Genomic DNA, 22,201 nt, shown 5'->3' with positions numbered 1-22,201 from the left:
CCCTCTCTCTCTCTCCGTCTTTCTTTCTTTCGTAATGCACTAACAAGGAGACCACTAACAAGCAGACCAGGCGGCAATCAGATTTTTGTAATCTTTTATGTTTATGGTACGTGAAGTTCAGAATTTGAATGTCAGTCTACAAAAGCAGTCCTACGCAGCCCTCTGAAAATTCTCGTGAAAATCGACTGTCAAGTTTTCAGAGGAACTTCAGAAACATTAACTTTCGCAACAGGCAGCGTGTTTCACAAGGTAGCATCGGAGAATGTGACTCGGGCAGCCGATGGATCGCTCGTTCGAGTCTTGCTTATGGTTTTATTTTTTCCTACATCATTTAAAGATAAAGTACATCAAATATATGCTAGTCAACACATTTTCATGAACGACGCAATTTTTCTAGTTTTCTAGCAACACACCACCGGCAAAATTCCAATCTTCAATTAAAATATAACCTCTCATTTATCGATATATTATAAAAGATGTTAATAAGTTTATAACGTTTTTTAATTTAAATAATTTTTGTTAACAATATTTTATACTGGGTGATTGAGCTGCCCCTCCCTATGTGTTTTGTGCATCTAACAACACCTTCAAGAACCAAGCGCGACAGTTACATATTTTGTCGCTCGCTATCTACATGTCAATTATTAGTCTTGCAGAAAAAAATGAACAGGACCTTTTTGTTCGACATTTAATGTAGTTAACTTTTGTTCTGGGATACTTTTCGCTGGAGGCTATAGTTTTCTAGTTATTCAAGATATACGTACAAAATTTAACTACATTAAATGTCCTCCAAAAGGATCCTGTTCATCTTCCCTGTAGAACTGATAGTTTGCGTGTAGCGAGCGAGAGAATATGAAACTCTTGCTCTTGGTTTTTGAAGGCGTTGCGGGTTGCATAAAATAGAAACAAGAAGACACGACTTTTTGGTAAAAATAATGATAACATGTGTTGATTAGCGTATGTTCGATGAATTCTATATTAAATGATGTAGGTATTCGAAATGAATGAAAAGAAGAATATGAAGAAAAAGACACCGTAGCGAGATTCGAACCAGCAATCCATTGATTACCCGATTACCACTCGCCAAAGCTACCGAGCGAGCCACGCTGCCTGTCGTGAAAATCATCTTCATATTAGAGGTAACTGGGTTGATCGCTGAGTATCACCAACTCCGGACTTCTGAAATGCACTGTAAAATAACCACCTCCACCCTAGAGGGCACACGAGTTTTAGAAGACTAGAGCTTAACGTCCCATCGACAGAGAGGTCATTAGAGACGGAGCAGATGCTCGAGTAACGGAAGGATGGGAAGAAAAATCGGCCATATCGTTTCCAAAGGAACCATCTCAATACTTGCCTTAAGCCATTCAGGAAAATTACTCAAAACCTTAGTCTGTATGGCCAAACAGTTGAATACTCGTCCTCCTGAATGTACGAGGCCGCCTACTGACTCATCAGTTTCGCTGTCTCCAAATTGTACCACGAAATTGTCTCACATTTAGGTCTTCCAGCTAATCAGGATATGGAGCCAAGTGTAGGCATTTTCAATGGTCATTTTATGTTCCGGCTTGCTGGATCCCGGCAAACTTCTAAGAGTTCCTCTGCCAGGGAGTTGGAAATCCCGGCCGTTATGGGGAACAGCCGAAGGAAGGGCACACAGACACAGCCAGGGAGAAAAAAAAATGATTTGCAGCTGCTGTTGCAATTTAGAAGAAGGGGTCGGTTGGTCGGATACATTCTGAGACATCAAGGGATCACCAATTTTGGAGGGAAGCGTAGAGGGTAAAAATCGTAGAGGGAGGCCAAGAGTTGAATACACTAAGCAGATTCAGAATGATGTAGGTTGCCGCAGCTACTCGGAGACGAAGAAGCTTGCACAGGATAGAGTAGCATGGAGAGCTGCATCAAACCAGTCTCTGGGCTCAAGACCATAACACAAGAACACATAGCAGTGTTAACCAAAACTGAAATCAGTCTCCAGAAGACCATAGAAGGCATGAACAAGGTATTTTCAGAAAGATATGATATGAAAATAAATAATAAGAAAACCGAAATCTTCCCAACAGTTGTAAACCTGAGTCTGAACAGAGAGATTCTGAAGCAAGTCACCAGCTTCAACCATATGGGTAGCAGAATTACTTAGGATGGTAGACCATAGTAGGAGATTAAATGTAGAATCGCACAAGCTAAAACAGCATTCAACAACAACAAGAAACTACTAACATTAAAAATATTGGTTTATACGTCATTAAAAATATTGGTTTAAACGTCAAGATACAGTATGTAAAAACCTGATTCGTAATGATTTCATGGGCAAAGAGAATAACCAGTCAAGAACTCTGCAAGAACGTAGGAGAGAAAAGATCGTTGTCGAGGACTGTCAAGGGATGGAGACAGACAGACAGACAGACAGACATACATTCTCTTTCACTGAGAAATTACCGAGTGAGGTGGCGCATAGATTAGCACACTGGACTCACATTCGGGAGGACGACTGCTCAAATCCGCGTCTGGATATTCACATTCAGTTTTTCAGTGAGTTCCCAAATCGCATCCGTAAATCGGGATGCTTTTTTTTTATTTGAAAAGCACGGCTGATTTCCTTCTCAATCCTTCCTTAATCCGAGCTTGTGCTCTCTGGTGATCTCGCTGTCGATAGAACGTTAAACTCTGATCTTCCTTCCTTCTGTCATTGTGAAATTAATAGAAAGGAAATTGTCTGGGAAGAATGCTCAAGGAAGATCAAGGCAGATAAATCAAGTTCCCAAATTGACCGTATATTATGAACGGAAGAGACTTCTGAAAAAATTGAACAGAATTGCTGCCGATCTATCTACGGCTTGAGAACAAAAGAAAATGATAAGTCATTTACATGTGGCGCAGCGATGACAATCCAAATTCGAAAACCAAATTTTAGAATCACTTTTGCTAGCCCAATCAAATAACAATTTTCCCAGTATTTTACTCGGATTATGTCTGAAAAATCTAGTATTCCATTTTCGTCAGTACAGTTAAGTAATGTTTTCAATAACTGTGTAATTAATTTTTAAATAAGAGAGTCTTTACTTTCCTGCTTTATGAGACTGAATTCTTAAAGACGTCGAGGAGGAGCAGCATATGTTTACAAAACTCACCGTCATCAGTCGTTGCGTGCGAAGCTTTTTTATTGTCATCAGAGTCACGCACGTCGTGGACGCAAATGTGATCACTGATGGAACATTTTCCAACATGGGTTGGCTAAAAATCTTCCAAGTACTTATACACAGTACATTGCTGTACAGGGAACCCTGCATTGTGCGCAGCTGTCTCATTTTCAGACTGTTTCTTTAAGTGCCTAATGTTCTTATTATGCAGCCACTGCATATTGCGCTTTTGTGTATTCATAGAGATCAAGAAGATTTCTTCTGGAGAGGACGCCTTCTTGAATTTGAAATTTCTACCACAAAAAATATCATTTTCTCTAGCTGACTTTGCATTTGAATCAACAGATGAAGCATAGATTAGAGCAACCACAGCATAACATGGTAATTTTTTCAGGGTCTGCTAACTTGGAACGGCAGTTGAACCAAATGTCTGGAAAACAATATCAAAAGTGAAACAAGGGTAATAGAATGTAGACTTATTAAATCAGTTGCTATCGAGGGAATGGGATTAGGAAATAAGACACTCACAGTGTAGACGAGTTTTCGTATTTGGGCGGTAAAATAATCATGGCAGAACCAGAGGGGATATAAAATACAGTCCGCCAATAGCAACAAGTAAAGCATTTCTGAAACAAAGAGATATTTTTCAACATCAGCTATAAATTTAAAGTCTATTCTGAAGGTATTTGTAGGGAAGTGAAATACGGATGATAAAAAGGTGAGACAAGAAGACAACAGAAACTTTTGGAATGTGTGCTGCATAACAGTGCTGAATGTTAGATGGATAATTTGGGTAACTAATGAACAAGTAGTAAATTGAATTGGGAAGAAAAGAAATGAAATATACCGCAAAACGTGATTAAAAGGAAAGATTGGTTGATGGGATGTATTTAGAGCACCAGGGAATCGTCATTGTAGTGATGTAGCGAAGAGTGTGTGTGTGTGTGTGTGTGTGTGTGTGTGTGTGTGTGTGTGTGTGTGTGCGCGCGCGCGGGGGGAGGGTGGGGGTGAAAATTGTAGAGTGGGAGCAAGGCTTGGAGACAGTAAGCAGCACAAAGTGGATGCGGAATAGGTTTGCACGCGAGAGGTGAGCTCCATCATCTGTATTGTTACATAAAGAGAAGTCCTTTTGTTAAGATTGTTAGCAAAAATATTGAAAAGTTCTTGACTGTTTACTTCAAAATTTTGCGCAATACTGTAATAAACATTCAAACAGTCATGTTTGCCCAGAAACAGAAGGCCTCATGAGTATCAGCACATTGGGGTTTATAACCTTCTAGCTGCCCTGCACAACAGTCGCTTTGTTGTGTTGTAGTTATCGGTCTGTTTTATCGACATGGTTTGCATGGCAGGCTGGATGTCAGGGGTAAATAAATGATTCTCAAGTCCCTGTAAGCCTGCTGTGAATGACAGACGTCTTGTGGGATAAGTAGTATGAGCTTGCTTTCTTTATTTGTGCAGGGGCTACATGTGCCGATGAGCATGGCTGGGGAATGGTTAAGATGGATAGAGGAGGGAGTGGACAGAGCGAGGGCTAGTAGGAAACGAACGGAGAGAGGGGAGGAAAGGGAGATACATGAGGCAGGTGAAAGGCGTAGAGTGGTGGTGGGCAGGCGGTAAAGGAAGAGAGCGGAGCAGAGATGGGAAGAGAGAGGGGAAGGAGGAAGTTGTCAAAGAGAGGGGGAGGAGGAGATGATGGGCAGAGATAAGGGGAAGGAGGAGCAGATGGATAAAGAGGGGAGGGGGGTGAGAAGGAGATCCAGTGTCCAGATATATTTAGCAACGGCAAAGTGTTGCTGCGTGCACTAATACCATATTAATACAAGAGGGATCCGCTAGTTCCGATTGCGCAGGCAGCACTGTTGTTGTGTTGCAGAACGACCTGCTGGGACAGTCGCTGTACAACATCACGCGGCCGGAGGACCACGAGGAGCTGCGGCGCAACATCGAGACGGCTCCCAGCGACGGCCGCGCCTCTTCCGCCGCTTCCGGCTGCTCGCCAGGTGCGTAGCGTAGCAGCTGCGTGAGCCGCTGTACTCTGTCAGAGGGCTTTCTGCGAATGAAACGTACAAAGCGGAGGTACCACGCGAACACCGCCTCAAGCCTTCACAGTGACCGCAGTTCGGCGACGAACAGCATCCGTAAGTTGCCCAGGGATGCCGGATGCAACTGAAGCCACTCATTGATAATTAAGGAGTTGGGCAAAAATATGGAAACACCGCGAGAAGTGCTTGCTCGAACATGAATGCAGATGCGAGACGAGACTGCGGGTTGCGCCTGTACGACGTCCTCGGCACGTTGCAAGTGCCAGTCGTCGTCACGACACTCCTGCGTAGGCGTGAGCGCGTGATACAGGAACGTGGGCAAATTGTTCGTACTCGTCTCGTGGGCGCTTTCGTAACCAAGGTAGCCCAAGTACGGCGGTCACTCAGAAATACATGCACACTATTTGTTTTTAAATCCATCTTTTACTCTACGCGTTTGAAAGTTTCACAGCGTGTAGATACATCCTTTAGGAACAATATTTTCATTTCTCCACATAATTTCCATCCCTCTCAACTGCCTTACACCATCTTGGAACCAGCACCTGTATACCCGCATGGTCAAATTCTGGACCAACCTGTTGGAGCCGCTGTTTGGCAACGTGCACAAGGGAGTCATCATCTGCAAAACTTGTTCCACGAACAGTCTCTCTCAGTTTCCCAAAGAGATGATATTCACATGGAGCCAGGTAAGGACTGTAAGGCGAATGTTTCAGTGTTGTCCATCCGAGATCACTTCCATGGTTTTTTGACTGACATGTGGCCGTGCATTGTCGTGCAACAGCAAAACATCCTGCTTTTGCCAGTGTGATCGAACATGACTCAGTTGAGCTTGAAGTTTCTTCAGTGTCGTCACACATGCATCAGAATTTATGGTGGTTCCACTTGGTACGCTGTCCACAAGCAGGAGTCCTTCGGAATCGAAAAACACCATAGCCATAACTTTTCCAGCAGAAGGTGTCGTTTTGATTTTTTTTTCCTTGGTTGAATTTGCTTGATGCCACTCCATTGATTCCGTCTTCGTCTCTGGTGAAAAATGATGGAGCCATGTTTCATCACCTGTCACAATTCTTCCAAGAAATTCATCTCCAACATTCTCGTACTGTTCCAGAAGTTTGTTCCATACCGTTTTTCTTGTTTCTTTGTGGGCCACAGTCGACATCACGGGAACCCACCTGGCTCAAACCTTTTTTAACGCCAACACTTTAAGTATTCTGTAAACACTTCCTTCCTCTATCCCATCGTATGGTAACAATTCTTTCACTGTCATGCGTCTGTCGGCATTCGCCAATTCGCTAATTCTCTGCGCATTGTCTGGAGTGTGTGCAGTACAAGGCCTGCCGCTGCGAGGACAATCCTCAATACTTCCGCACCCGCTTTCGTTACGTAACCTGCTTGCCCACTGACTAACTGTACTGCGATCGACGGCACCATCTCCATTCACCTTTTTCAACCTCTTGTGGATGTTTCCCACTGTCTCGTTTTCACAGCACAGGATTTCTATGGCAGCACGTTGCTTCTGACGAACGTAAAGTGTAGCAGCCATCTTGAAGACATGCTGTGATGGCGCCACTCACGGGAACAGGTTGAACTAAAACTTCCTGGTAGATTAAAAATGTATGCCCGACTGAGACTCGAACTCGGGACCTTTGCCTTTCGCGGGCAAGTGCTCTACCATCTGATCTACCGACTCACGACTCACGCCCGGTCCTCACAGCTTTACTTCTGCCAGTATCTCGTCTCCTACCTTCCAAACTTTACAGAAGTACTCCTGCGAACCTAGCAGAACTAGCACTCCTGAAAGAAAGGATACTGCGTAGACATGGCTTAGCCACAGCCTGAGGGATGTTTCCAGGTTTGCAGGAGAGCTCCTGTAAAGTTTGGAAGGTAGGAGACGAGATACTGGCAGAAGTAAAGCTGTGAGGACCGGACGTGAGTCGTGCTTCGGTAACTCAGTTGGTAGCGCACTTGCCCGCGAAAGGCAAGGGTCCCGAGTTCGAGTCTCGGTCGGGCACACAGTTTTAATCTGCCAGGAAGTTTCATATCAGCGCACACTCCGCTGCAGAGTGAAAATCTCATTCCAGGTTGAACTAAGTTTGAAAACAAGCGGGAAGGATGTATCTACACACTGCAGTACTTTCACACATGCAAAATGAAAACTATATTTTTACAAAAATTGTATGCATTTCTTTTGGAATGATCCTCGTACTGGTATATGATGTTTCATGAGGCACCTTATCGAATATTTATATCGCACACAGGGAGAGCGGAAAAACATCCACGAAGTTACAACGCGAACGGAAGTATGTGTTGAGTGATCGATGCAGACGGCCACTGAAGAGGTTTGTGATGAAAAATAAGACGACAGCTGCAAAAGTCATTGCAGAACTGGATGTTACATTCGCGAACAGTTTCAGTAACGAAGGAAGCTCTATAAGCAATGATATGCAGGGCGAGCTGGAATTCCAAAATCACGCATTAGCGATGCAAATTGCCAGTTACAAGTATACATGGCGCTGAAGCAATAAAACTTGGGCATTACAGCAGTGCGACGGGGTCATTTGGCCGGCTGAATCTTCTTTCACAGTTTCCAACTTTTGGTCAAGTTTACGACTCAAGAGTGAAGCGCGGCGGGAGTTCGATTATGATTTGCGTAGCTGGATTGTGCTCTTCCATAGGTTCCATAGTTGCACTGCAAGGTAGGATTACTGCCAAGGTTTATGTGGCCATTTCTGGGTGATCAGGTCCACCTCATGGTGATGCTGTGTTCCAAGACGACAGGGCGCCTGTTCACACAGCTCGCATCGTCGAAGGCTGGTTTTGTGAGGACGAGGATCAATTGCCGCATCTCCCTTCCCCTGGCCATCAGAGTCACCAGATCTCAGTATGATTGAGCCTTTGTGATCGACTTGGGAGGGAAAGGTGTGTGATCGCTATCCACTTCCATCATCATTACCTGAACTTGCACTATCTGTAGGAAGAATGGTATGAGATTCTCGCGTAAACCTCACAACCTTTTAAATTCCCAGAGCTTCGAAATTGCAGGGGTCTTTATTCCAACGTATCACATTTTACCCATACCTCCAGACACTTACTATGCGATTACCATCGGTTGATTTTAGCGTGGCAGTGGAGGTGCGAAGGCATGTGAATAATCAGACCAGTTGTCAGCTTGGAACACAACAGAGTCCACAGCGTAATCATGACGAAGATGGAGAAAAAGGGAAGCACTTCCTCGTTGAGAATGTTGAAGTGAACAAAATCAAACCCGTTTTAGGCAATAACTATTCGAAAGAAATTTAGGCCTTAAAACAGTTTACACTGAAGCGCCAAAGAAACTGGTATAGACATACGTATTCAAATGCAGAGATGTGTAAGCAGATAGGATACGGCGCTGCGGTCGGCAACGCCTATACAAGACAAGTGTCTGGCGCAGTTGTTAGATCCGTTACTGCTGCTGCAATGGCAGCTTATCAGTTGGGTGAACCAGTCGACGCACGAGCGATGAGAATAAGCGTCTCCGAGGAAGCGGTGAAGCGGGGATTTTGCGGTACGAGCATTTCGCAAGTGTACCGTGAATATCGGCAGTCCGGTAAGACCTAAAATTTCTGACATCCCTGAGGCCGGAAAAAGTTCCTGCAAGAACGGGACGAACGACGACTGAAGAGAATCGTTCAATGTGACAGAAATGTTCAAATGGCTCCGAGCACTACGGGACTTAACATCTGAGGTAATCAGTCCCCTAGACCTTAGAACTACTTGAACATAACTAACCTAAGTACATCACACACAGTCATGCCTGAGGCAGGATTCGAACCTGCGACCGTCGCAGTCGAGCGGTTCCGGACTGACGCGGCTAGAACCGCTCGGCCACCGCGGCCGGCAAACAGAAGTGTAACCCTTCCGCAAATTGTTGCACATTTCAGTACTGGACCATCAACAAGTGTCAGCGTGCGAACCGTTCAACGAAACATAATCGATATGGGATTCGGAGCCGAAGGCCCACTCGTGTGTACGCTTGATGACTGCACGGCACAAAGCTTTGCGCCACGCCTGAGCCCCTTAAAAACGGACATTGGACTGTTGATGACTGGAAACATGTTGCGTGGTCCGACGTGTCGCGTTTCAGATTGTATGGAGCGGATGGACTGGTGCGGTTCTGGAGACAACCTCATGAATCCATGGACCCTGCATGTCAGCCAGGACGGTTCAAGTTGGTGGAGGCTCTGTAATGGTGTGGGACGCGTTCAGTTGGAGTGATATGGGACCCCTGATACGTCTAGATACGACTCTGACAGGTGCCACGTACGCTAGCATCCTGTCTGATCACCTGCATCCATTCATGTCCATTGTTCATTACGACGCACTAGGGCAATTCCAGCAGGGGAATGAGACATTCCACAGGTCCAGAATTGTTACAGAGTGGCTCCAGGAACACTCTTCTGAGTTTAAATACTACCGCTGGCCGCCAAACTCCGCGGACATGAACATTATTGAGTATATCTGGCATGCCTTGAAACGTGCTGTTCTGAAGAGATCTCCAGCCCCTCGTACTCTTACGGATTTATGGACAACTCTGCAGGATTCATGGTGTCAGCTCCCTGCATCACCACTTCAGACATTAGTCGAGTCCATGCCACGTCGTGTTGCGACAGGCCTGCGTGCTTACGGGAGCCCTACACGATATTAGGCGGGTGTGCCACTTTCTTTGGCTCTTCAGTTTATATCTGTTGCCGTTATCAGCTTATTTTCTGCATTGCTCTGTTCTGTAGAACGTTCTCAACATTACTGAATATCAGTAGATTGTCATCTCCAACGAAATGATGTTACTGTGACTTTTGTTCGTGAATTAAAAAACTACTTTTAAGCATAATTTTGTTGTGCGAAAGGACACTGCCTGAGAAACAAAAGTGCAGCACCCGGAAGGGAATAAGAAAAACTACATGCCACTTCACGAGTTGAAAGGGTATATGATGATGTTTCAATATTTACAAAATCGAATGGAATTTACAAAAACTTGGCAGTATGAGCCCACTTAACAGTGTAACGTAGTACCCCCTCTTGCCGGGATACATGCCCTGATTCGGTGAGGAAGGATGTCGTAAAGCCGTTGTATCCTGTACTGAGGCAAACTGGCCACAATTTCTGTACTAACTGGTCCTTGATATACTGGATACTCGCAGTGAGATGGTGTTGACGTCTGAGCTGGTCTGATACATGTTCTACTGGGAACAGATCTGGCCGTAGGAGTACTACAGCATAACGGACAGTTAATAGAGATTCGTGCCGTGTATGAAAGAACATTGTTCTATTGAAAAAATGGGGACGCTACAGGACGTCCGTGTCGTATCGTAGTGCTGTCAGCCAAAATCTGAAATCGTACCCGATGGTTCCCCCCACTATGACGTCAGGAAAACCGCCGTTGTGCCAATGCAAAGCAATGAAAAAATGGAACCTCTTCCCAGCTCGCCGCCATAATCGCCTACGATTGTAATCCGGTGTAGTGCAATGAAATGTGCGTGTGGCTAGGGCCTCCAGTCGGGTAGACCGGTTGTCTGGTGCAAGTCTTTTTAGTTGACTCCACTTCGGCAACTTGCTTGTGGATGAGGGTGAAAAGATGATGACAACACAACGCCCAGTTCCCGAGCGGAGAAAATTTCCGACCGGCTGGGAATCGAATCTCGGCCCCTCGCATGGCATCCTGTCACGCTGATCACTCAGCTGTTGAGGCGGGCGGTGTAGTGTAAAACGCTATTTACCACTGAACGCAGTGCAGGGCCGCCAGGTAACGGAATGCTACGCATGCGTCGTAACTCGCTATTCCAGCTGCTGCTAGTCTTGAACCAGTGATGTGGGGTGACACAGAATGTTGCAGTAGTTGGGGTACTACGTGCTTGGGGCACAGTACGGCGATCCTCCCTTGTAGCGATGAGACTATGTTGCCTGGAACCTCGATGACAATATACCTGCCCTCACGTATCTGTGCAGTCCAACGTAGGACCACCATTACATTCGAATGCCTCACAAAGCTGGATATTGCACGAGTCGACTAGCCAGGTAAATGGAAACACATAATGAAGACCCATTTCAAACTCAAGTTTTGCTAACGCTTACAGGAGTACGCGGTATCTACGTGTCCTTCACAGCGACCATTCAGCATCTGACGACGTGCGCGCCCCTTATATACGCTACCAGGCATGTTACACACGAACAACAGTACTTCACTACCGTGGCCGTTCTACGTCTCACAGAGAATTGCAACTCGTCATTTACATACGTGCCAGTGCTGTGCACATGCACGAAATTAACATTGGCTTTCGAGCAAGTCTTCTGGATGCTTATGTGCATACTTTTCGGTTCGAAAATAACTGTAAGTAATCGCAAAACATTGTCGCGAAATATGTCACGGAATAAAATTACGTTTGTGAGTTAGTTGGTAACTCTCAGATAAACTCAAAATAGCATCAGTTAGTTGCAGATGACATGCTACCGGTATTTAGGAACGTAGAAAGCATCCTACAAAACCTAGCAAAACAGAAAATAAGCTTACAACCACTTTAGGTCCAAATCTCATTAGAAAACTTATTAACTACAACTTTTAGTTTTTTGCAGAACTGAGTATTTCTTCGTGTCGGATACATGACCAAGTTACATATTATAATGTGTAGAACACAGTTCCCGGGCGGAGAAAATTTGCGACCTGCCGGGAGTCGGACCCCGGCTCCTCGAATGGCATTCTGGCGCGCTGTTGACTAATCTGTGTAATACATACGAAAAACGCAACTTAGAATTGTAGACATAAAACTATGTGAAGTTTACAGTACACTAAATATAAAAATACGAAATACATATCGTGATTTCAAGGTAGAGCTAAACGTTTCTTGCCGAGAAACGGGCGACGTCAATTGTATTTGTTGCTATAAGGTCCTCAATAACGCATTTGGCGGGGTGCTGGGCAGGAGTCCATGTGAAGCGCCGTTTGTAGCGCTCCGTATTCTCAGAGGTTAACATTTTTGGGGTAGCCCCATTTATCGAGAGAGTACGTAGATTGTTGAGCGCATTGCAGGCGCCCCAGTTTTCACCGCGTCCTGCTGCTAGTTCCCTTTCCGGTGTTGATTTGAGGTCTTTCTCCGAAGGTCTAGTCTGGTTTTAGGTTCTTCATAATCTTCCGACGATCTCAGGAAATTTCACCTTGATTTTAATCACTGGTGCGCCGGTTGAAGACCGTACAGGCATTTTAGAGCCCAAGTTCATAAGACTTTATTGCTTCCTTCCTGTTATATCTCCGATTAATAACCTTCCCTCCCGGAATAGCCTGTGTAGATATCAGACTGCAAATCTTTGGCGGCTTTATGGGAAGTGTATTTGTACGAAGAGAAAGATGTACAAAACTCTTGTACAACCTGTTTTCCAGGTTTTTTAGTCATTGAATTAAAAATGGTGCGAGGAAATGCAACTGCATTTTTGATATGTTTACCTGGTAACTGTGTGACCTGTACAGAGGCACTTGGTATACCAAGCAAGAACGACACCGTGCACCACGTGAAACTCTGGGATTTTGAGAACTTTTCTTTGTAGATTTTTATGCGAACTTAACAACTCACCCACTCCCCGCTTTATCGTTCAGCACGGAGTTAGGAAGCAAAATGACATGAGCAAATATTCGAAAATAGTGCTTCTACAATATGCCCACCACTGTACACTCTGTGATGGATTTAGGAATATAAGTGCAGGTAAAAGTTAAGTTCTACTTTTCCGTTTTACTTGTTTCAAACAGCACGTTAGTATTCATGTTCTTTTGTTGCCGTGTATTTATTTGTTACCTCTTGGAACAATGATGATGATGATGATGATGATGATGATGATGATGATGAAGTCCCATACTCCGTGGAACAATAGCGCGGTTTATTTTTTGTCACAGGCCAAAATATGCCGCTCTGAAGATTTTTTAGCCAAAATATTTGTAGTTGATAGCACTAGAACTTATAAGATTTGCCCTGGCTCAGAGAGGACGCGTGACCCAGATAACCTCGTTCTTGGAAATCGTCCGATGTCCCCCCTGACGATTTTAACATGCAGAATGTTATGCGCTAAGCGGCGAACTTGTCGCTCGGTTTGCCTTCATAATAGCCCTAATATTAGTTGGATACTTCCATGTGTCTGCGCAAAGCGTTATTTTTACAGAGTAGTACTTGGTTGGGAGGCCATTCCGTCGTATGCCCGTTGTTCGGGTCAAGCCATCATTCTCTCTTATTTTCGTTTTGTTATTGCCAGTCCTTCGTGGGGTTTTGGACTATTCTTCGCCGCCGTAGAAGTTCTGAAGAAACTTTTTAATTCATGTATTTTGTGAGGAATGCAGGCTAAGTAGTTTCAGGAGAGATTTTTCTATCTTCAGGGGTTTTCACTGATAGCCTGCTACACCTAAAATTCCGATGCTTACCAGAACGACATACTTGAAACGAGATATTGGGAAAAAGGGGGAAGCGGTGGAGGGTAGAGAGGAACGATAGAAAGAAAACCACTGATACTGTTGTTCTGACTTTTGCGCTATTTTTCAAGTGCTTCTAGGTGTCTTCCATCCTGTAACGCATTTACGTAGTTCATTTTTATCACTTCCTGTGGTCTGATGTCTCTGATATATGAATATTGCTCCGGTTCAGGGCGAATAATTGTCGGAAGTAGTTCGTGACAGTTCACACGAGGCATTGTTTCTTACAGCATTGTATACATGTACTCCTCGAATTTCGACTTTCATTTTTCCACCAACTTCCTGTTCTCGACGTAATATGTTGCTCACCCACGACCGCATATAGCACCACAAGGACACTCCGTAATGTACCTCGTGCCTCCTCGCTTGCGAGATAATCATTAATTAATTTTGATTAACGGAAGCAGAAACGTATAGAATAATACAAGACCTTACGCCGTTGCCACTGCCACATAAATCTATGTCGTGTGGTGAGGAATGTAAGTTACATATGCAATGCTCAAGTTAACTTTCGGATGCACTTTATACAGCAACCTGCTTTGCTTTGAAGAATTCATGTTTAGGGCAGCAGTGATAAATAAAGTTTCGCGTTCTAATCTTAGGCGAGCGAATTGGGCCCGATCGACCGCCCTGTCATCCTATGCCAATAGCGTCATTGGGTGTGCGGTGTGGAAGGGCTTGTGGTCAGCACACCGCCCTCCCTGTCGTTGTCGGGTTGCTTGAGCTTGGAACCTCCACTAATCGGTCGAGCAGCTCCTCAGTTCACCTCACGAGGCTACGTGCATCCCATAACAATCCTCTAACCAAGGAAAAATCCGCGGCAGTACCAGGAATCGAATCGGGGTTCCCTGCGTTTCAGTAAGCCGCGCTGATCTCTCATCTGCGGAGGCGGACACCTACCAATAATACCACCTGTACCACTCAGAAGTCTGGTATGTCTACGATCGGCCGGCCGCGGTGGACGAGCGGCTCTAGGCGCTGCAGTCCGGAACCACGCGTCTGCTACGGTCGCAGGTTCGCATCCTGCCTCGGGCATGGATGTGTGTGAGGTCCTTAGGTTTAAGTAGTTCTAAGTCTAGGGGACTGATGACCTCAGATGTTAAGTCCCATAGTTCCTAGAGTCATTTGAACCATTTTTTGTCTTCGATCGTCAGCAGTACACAGGCTCTTTCCGTTATGATGAAAAAATAATCAGTTTAAGACGCGAAACCCTCCTTCGATAATTATAAGCGAGTCGAAAGCTGGGAGCGAAAATGTCTGCTATCGATGTTAAACTCCAAGTAGACACACATTTCTGAAATTATATCGTTTATCTGCACAAAGTGCTACACTTAGAATAATTGTTCAGCATGGCGTCCCCCCAACTAGACAAGCAGGTCCATTATGAAACTTTGCATGGATTCTGCAAACAGAGATCTTGCGAAGCACAGCTTGCTCTCATCGTCCATGACATCTAATAGTGCTCTAGACAAAGGCGCCCAGGTTGACTCCGCGTTCCTCGACTGTCGTTTAGGGAACCGAACATGAGGTCACCGAATATCGGAACACACCTGTGATTCGATTCAAGGTTTCGTTGCAGATACACCTCGTCATTCTCAACGGAACAAAATTGGCAAGTGTAAAGGTAATTTTGGAAGCCCATTAGGGAGTTTATAAGGCCGGTACTGTTTACATTGTTCAGGGTGTCTCAAAAGGTACGCGTAAAGTTCATTGTATCGTAGCTTCCACACTAATTAAGATATTCACGCCACGTTTGGCGTGTGTGACAGACAGACTTAAAAAGTTTTGTTTTTGTCTGTTCCAGGATGTCGCAAGTGAAACGTAATGAAAAAAGTTCGGAAAATGTCCGTGTGTGGAATGATTTATTTAGAACAAATAGGGCACGCAGGATCAAAGCAACTTCCAAACACTGTATAGAAAGCAACCACTCCCGCGGACGTCGATGTGCCAGTGGTATAGGAATTTTATGCAACAGAAAGTTTTGATATTCTAGACCAGGTGTTTCCAGACCGCTGGATTAACAGGGGTGGTCCAGTTCCCTGGCCTACGAGGTCGCCTGACGTTACACCGATGGACTTCCTTCCTATGGGAGTATGTCAAGGACAGAGTCTACCAAATACCTGTCGACAACATCAATGGTTTAAAGAAACGAATCGTTGCTGCCTTTGCCACAGCTGATGCGGATATGTTGCGCCTGCTGTCGATGGAGCTTGAATATAAACTGTATTTTGTGCTTGCCACCATATGTTGAGATTTGTTGAATGTCATAAAAACTTTGTAAGATAGTGTGTCACATGAGTCAGACATAGTGTGAATATCTTAATTAGTTTGGATGCTTTAACACTTTAAAGTAGTATCGTAAATTTCGAGACACCGTGTATGTAAATGATCAAGCACATAACTTCGAAGGCTCGATGGCTGTTCAGCACCTGTTGTTGTCTATGGGAAGGTTGCTCCAGAAGATTTTTAGCGAAAGGCAGGAAGACCTGCAAAGCAGTCGATCCACAACTTGAATAAACGTAAAGAACTGCCTATAGATAGCCGAAGAGGTCCACTAACTTTACAGGCGACAAATTAATGGAAACAGTAAATACCGTAAAATACCTAGGAGTAACCATTCAGATTGATCTAAAGAGGAATGATCACGTAAAACAAATTGTTGGAAAAGGGGGTGTGGGACTGAGATTTATTTGGAGACACTTTAGGAAATCTAATTCATCCATTAAAGAAGTGGCGCACAAGCTGTTTTTTCAGCCGATTCTGAGTATTGTTCATTAGTTTGAGATTACGAAACTATATTAAAGAGAAAGAAATAGAAAATATTCAACTAAGAGCAATGCGTTTTGTCACGGGATCGTTTAGTAGCCGCTTGAGCGCTACGGAAATGTTCAACAAGCGCCAGTGGCATACTTTTAAGCAAGACGTGCTTCAGCCCAGGTTTACTGCTGAAATCCAAAAAGCGTATGCTCCAAGAGCAGGCGGGCAACATATTACTTCCCGCGAAATGACCGCGACGAGAAAACCAGAGAAATTAGAGTTCATAGGGAGGGGTATCGAGTCATTATTACTTCGTTTCATTCTTGAAAGGAACATATGGTACCAGAAGTAACGTCCGTCATATACCGTAAGGTGACTAGCGTTGTTGCAGAAACTTTTTTATTGTACTCGTTCGGACAACGCCGGTGTTGTTGCAACGGTGCCAAAGGGCAGCGAGAATTCTTGCGGGGAGGGGGGAGGCTTGGGGCTCTCTACAGTCACGACTGGTGTCTGGGATGCGATCGTGTTGTTGCGGTGTTCATGAAACAGGAATTTCGGGAAAGGCGTATAGGGGCAGGATAGTGTTCTGAAGCTCCATCAGGTTGGAACCGAGTACACGTGAAAGAATCAAATTGAACATCTTCCTACAACGTGTGGATTGTGTCTTCCAGTGTACGCTCGCGCAGGGTATAAGGGGTTGTGGGACTACTGACCAATCATTGCGTATGCGTGCGATCCAAATCTGTGCTTATGGTTTTTGACAGCTGCAGAGTGCGATTTCTCAACGGTCCGCACACGAGTGCTGCGATTGTTGTGCGTTCTGTCTGTCGTGAAACGGGCTTTGTCTGAGAAAATTGAGAGGGGTGGTGATAAAACTTCCATTGTCAGCTCGAAGAAATCAGCTTTGGGTTGCACCCCGTGTACGATCTGTCACCCGACTGCACGTGTGTGCCAACTTTACCATAAGAAACATCTGCGGTCGCCCGTCTTGAAGTTAGCTGCCCCAGTGGACCTGATGTGCAGTGCCATTAGAGCGTGTCGTGAGACTTCTTCAGCTTCTGCAGTTGGGCGGACGCTGAAGGAGAGCTCCGATCTGTTCAAGCTGCTAAATGATCTAAACCATTTTGCAACAACTGTTATGTATCGCAGTCGCATTGTATTTTCTGTACAATTTCTTTCACTGTTCCTGGTAATACAGATCGCTGATATTTCGTAGCCAACAGTAGATCATAACATGTATGTATACTGCTTTGACATTAGAGATAGAATGGCAGTTATCAAGTCTTCTTAACTTATTCCGGGTTGACATTTTTGCGCGCGTCTCTTTCTCAGTGACTTTCAAGGCAAGGAACCGCCCAGCCGCAACGCCAGAGTATAAGTGGGTCTCCACAGCAGTGGAGACGGACACTCCACGTCGCGTCTTGTCGATAACTTGAGCCGGCAGCTTTCCACTCCCCATCTGCAAATATCTTAAGCCAAAGCGCGCACAGTGGGGTGTTACATACTTAAAAACTACCTAAACATCGATTTGGGTTCCCACGAACGTCTTTCAAGGGCCTGACTGGGTTAGTGGTGGAACATGTTATCCCTTAGAATCGAAGAAGAAGAAGAAGAAGAAGAAGAAGAAGAGGAGGGAGAAGAAGGAAGATGGGAAGTCATTGGGTACCGTGTCGTGATCACTGGGTACTGTGTCATGAGATAACGAAATGGACCGGGGAAAAATATAATAAAGAAGTAGCATATGTAACTGTGTCCTGCACTGAGTGAGCTGGGGCGTTGTCGTGTAGCAGAAAAACTTCTCGCGACATGTCCTCTTGACAACCTCCCGTAACTTCGTCAGAAGATTTCGGCAATGTGCTCCTGAGACGGTTTACACCTTACGAGCGTAATCCGTTAGCGCTACGCCATGGCTGTCGCAAAAAACGCTCAGCGTCACCTTGCCTAGATGGTGCTTTGGCTCTCGCATTTTTCGGCAGTGGTAATTTCACACGTTTCCACTACTTGCTTAATTATTTTGCCCTAGAGTCCTAATGGTACATTTGACACTGTCCGTGGTGATTAGCTGGCTAGAGAAATCATTTGTGTTGGCCTGACACGATTGCCGCTACTGCATCAGTTCAGCGGGCTGCTTCAACGGGAGTGAACAGTCGCGGAATCCAGCGGGTGGCAACCTCTGTCATCTTCGCGATGTCGTAAACTGATACGTGACTTATTTTCACTTTCTCCATTGTGATACGCCGATCTTCGAGCACAAAGTCTCCACTTTGTCCTTCGTCATCCAGGTTTACCTGACCAAAGTGGAAGTTTCTGGATCATCTGACCAATAAAGGTGGCGTGCTTTGCTACGCTTCGGTCACCTCAGTGTGAATTATTGCAATGTTTCTCACATTCAGCTGCTGAAACGAAATACCGCACGAAACATCTAGTTTTTGCTTCTTTAGCTGCGCGGTACGGTGTTGTGGGGCGGGAAAAAACTTAATGGCTACTCCTCGTGTAGATGTGCTCAAACGCTTAGCTTCAGTAATATTTACGCTTCATGTAATTGCTGATGCGGGCACCAGAAAATGGACTTGCTTGATAGCATTCGGTAATATCTCGTTGAAGAATTTTCTGTGGCAATTCTGCACATAAGCGCAAAGTTTTCATTGCTGAAACGCTTTGTAAGACTTACATCTGACATCTATTCGCGAACCTCACATAGGAAATTGTTTAAAAACTAGGCGAACTAACAACATTCTGTCAATAAATTTACTCTTTAATGAAGTTTTATTTAAAGAGCTGTACATTATTAAACTGCATTGATGATTAATAAATTCCTGTTACATAACTTGCTAGCATGAGCCATCTTCTCACAGATAAACTCTATCTTGCAATAAAATTATTTTGGGTGTTGGTAGCGTCTTTATAAAACATCGAATGTATCTAACTTGCAAACACACTAACACATGTCTCAATATGGGGAATTGTCACATAGTTCCTGTTCTGGACCGATACACGGTCGCTCGGTGCCCACAGCACTTACAAACTGTGGGTACCTACTCGGCAATATGATTTTACTTCCCTATACACTGTCCAGTCACACTGATATGGACCCATTCCGCCTACAGTGTTGTGCGTGAAATTGCGTGCCTGTGGAATATCGTCTCAGTTATGTGAAGGATCCGTGATTTCCTGTCAGAGAGGTCACAGTTCGTAGTAACTGACGATGTCGTCGGGTAAACCAGAAGTGATTTCTGGCTTTTCGCAAGGCAGTGTTATAGGTCCTTTGCTGTTTCTTACTTATATAAACGACTTGGTAGAGAATCTGAGCAGCCGTCTTAGGTTGTTTGCAGATGACGCTGTCGTTTATCGACTAGTAAAGTCATCAGAAGATGAAAACAAATTGCAAAACAATTATATATATATATATATATATATATATATATATATATATATATATATATTGCGAAAATTGGCAATTGACCCCAAATAACGAAAAGTGTGAGGTCATCCACATTAGTGCTGAAAGGAATCCGTTAAACTAAGGTTACACGATACAAATCAGTCAAATGTGAAGGCCGTAAATTCAACTGAATACCTAAGAATTACAATTATGAACAACTTAAATTGGAACGAAGACATAGAAAAGTGCCAGGCACTTAAATGTGAGTTGCAGAGTATCGATGTAGATGTAGATGTGTGTAGCTGCGGTGGGTTTCTCCGTTGAGAATCCATGGTGCGAACATCCCGATCGAGGGGATCCCACAGATTCTGGCTTGCGCTTAAATCGAGAGCTATGGTGGCCAGGGGAGCACGGTAAACTCGTTCTGGTGCTCTTCGAAGCAAGCACGTACAATGTGAGCTTGTGACACGTTGCGTTGTCCATCGTGCTGAGGAAACACAAACTGCTTGCAAGGGTGAACATGGTCCCCAAGGATACAGGTGTCACCCACTGCGCCTTCCAAAATGACAAGATCACTCATTGAGTGGCACGAAAACATTCCCCAGACCATAGCACCCCCTCCTCCAGCCTGAGCCCTTCCGACGATTGTTGCAGGGTGTTTCCGATGGAGAATAAAACGTGATTTTTTTTGAAAAGGCCGCCTCACGCCACTCAGCGGACGGCCAGTGGCCATACTATCGTGTAAGTTCCAGCCTTCGCCGCCGATGAGCAGCAGTCAGCTTGGGTGCATTTGAATTAGGCCCCTGCTGCGGATGTCCACACGCAGCAGCGATCGCTGAATAGTCGTTGAGAAGACGCCGTTAGTAAACACTTAGTTCATCTGGGCGGGCAGCTGCCTAACAGTTGCACGCCTATTCGCCCGCACACAGCTCCACTACCGTCTTTCATCCCTGTTCTCTACGGCACGTAATGCACACAGTTGCCTCGGTGCGGATTTTGGATAGCGCTATTGTGCCATGCTCGGCATACTTCAATTATTGCGGCACGTGAACAGTTTACAAACTTAGCTGTTCGGAAATGCTTCCACCCTTGGCTCGAAGGCCAACGATCAGGCCCGTACACGATTATGTACACTCTGCTGCTAGTGCCTGCTGTCTGTGAGTGGTTATTACACGTTGACGTCGAACACAGGCGATGGTCACATGAATGTGACTGGAGCGTGTAACGTGTGAAGCAAACATGTGTAACAAAATTTTGTTTGACTAATTTCAAAACCGACAAATGATGCGCACTCTCATTTTTATACCATTATCTTAGCAACGTAATCAACATTACGCAAGATATCAAAACTGCCCTTCGCAATTGACTCTTATTAGTTCTTTCCACGCAAGAAACCTCTCTGCTAACCATTAATAAGACACTCTGTCATAAAACTCGAATAAAGTTTTTGGACGTCAAACTCCTTAGACTGTGCATCCATTAAAACTGACCAAGCGATGAGTGAGCTTTTACTCTCGTTTTCACTAACATGGGGACCGCGCCTAATCATCATCACCGATTTCGTCCGCAATTATAGTGTATTCAGTGGTCGGCCAGAAATAAAAAGTGACTGAAGTCGGAGACCCAGATGGACAAGCGTTCACACACACACACGTACGAACAAAGTAACATGCACGCGCCCTAGCCTAGTAATATATTTAATCAAGTCTAAACTTCCTGGCAGTTAAAAACCGTGCGCCCGACCGAGACTTGAAGAAAGAACCTTTGCCTTTCGCGGGGAAGTACGCTACCAACTTAAGCGACCCAAGTACGACTCACAACTCGTCCTCACAGCTTTACTTCCGTCAGTACCTCGTCCCCTACCTTTCAAACTACTCTGAGGTGAGGTGTGAGAACGCGTCGTGAGTCATGTCACTTGGCAGAGCACTTGGCCGCGAAAGGCTAAGTGTCGGTCCGGCACACTCTTTTAATTTGCGAGCAAGTTTCACGCCAGCGCACACCTTTACTGAAGAGTGAACATTCCGTTGTAGTTTAATAAACGCGTCTGTAGTTAGTTATGCACCTTAATTTTGAAAAGTTGCTTGTAGTGTTTACTGACGTCACCAGCTTCGTATGACTTGACCTCTCAAGTGATTGAATTGCTGTTGGTTCCGTAATCTGTCGTTATGAACTTAACAATAGTAACTCTCTTAATTATCGTCCTATAGTCATGCTTGAAGTTTCCTTGAGCTCATCTCATCGTCGTGATGTTTTCCAAGTATTAGGTTTTCTATATCATTTTTGTAGGGTCTGTAACGTAGTGCCATTGAAAATATAATGTTCTTCTTTCTTAAGGTGAAGCTCTTCTGTTGGTGTCTGCTAAAAGAATGTTTGTTTTTGGAAAGGGTTC

At 44.8% G+C, this 22,201-nt stretch overlaps 1 protein-coding gene across 14 annotated transcripts in view; it reads left to right on the top strand.

Annotated features, from left to right (window-relative positions):
* LOC126267043 (uncharacterized) overlaps positions 1–22,201 on the top strand; it is a 1,079,001-nt gene that overhangs the window by 957,306 nt on the left and 99,494 nt on the right. For all 14 annotated transcript variants that reach the window (XM_049971866.1, XM_049971859.1, XM_049971858.1 and 11 more), the window contains one exon: positions 5,020–5,146. In XM_049971866.1, the coding sequence (XP_049827823.1) occupies positions 5,020–5,146 (127 nt within the window). The remainder of the gene's footprint in view (positions 1–5,019; positions 5,147–22,201) is intronic.

The sequence above is a fragment of the Schistocerca gregaria genome, chromosome 4 (assembly GCF_023897955.1).
Source record: "Schistocerca gregaria isolate iqSchGreg1 chromosome 4, iqSchGreg1.2, whole genome shotgun sequence".
Lineage (NCBI taxonomy): Eukaryota > Metazoa > Arthropoda > Insecta > Orthoptera > Acrididae > Schistocerca > Schistocerca gregaria.
The sequence above is the reverse complement of the archived record's forward strand: the minus strand, read 5'-3'. Positions and strand labels throughout refer to the sequence as shown.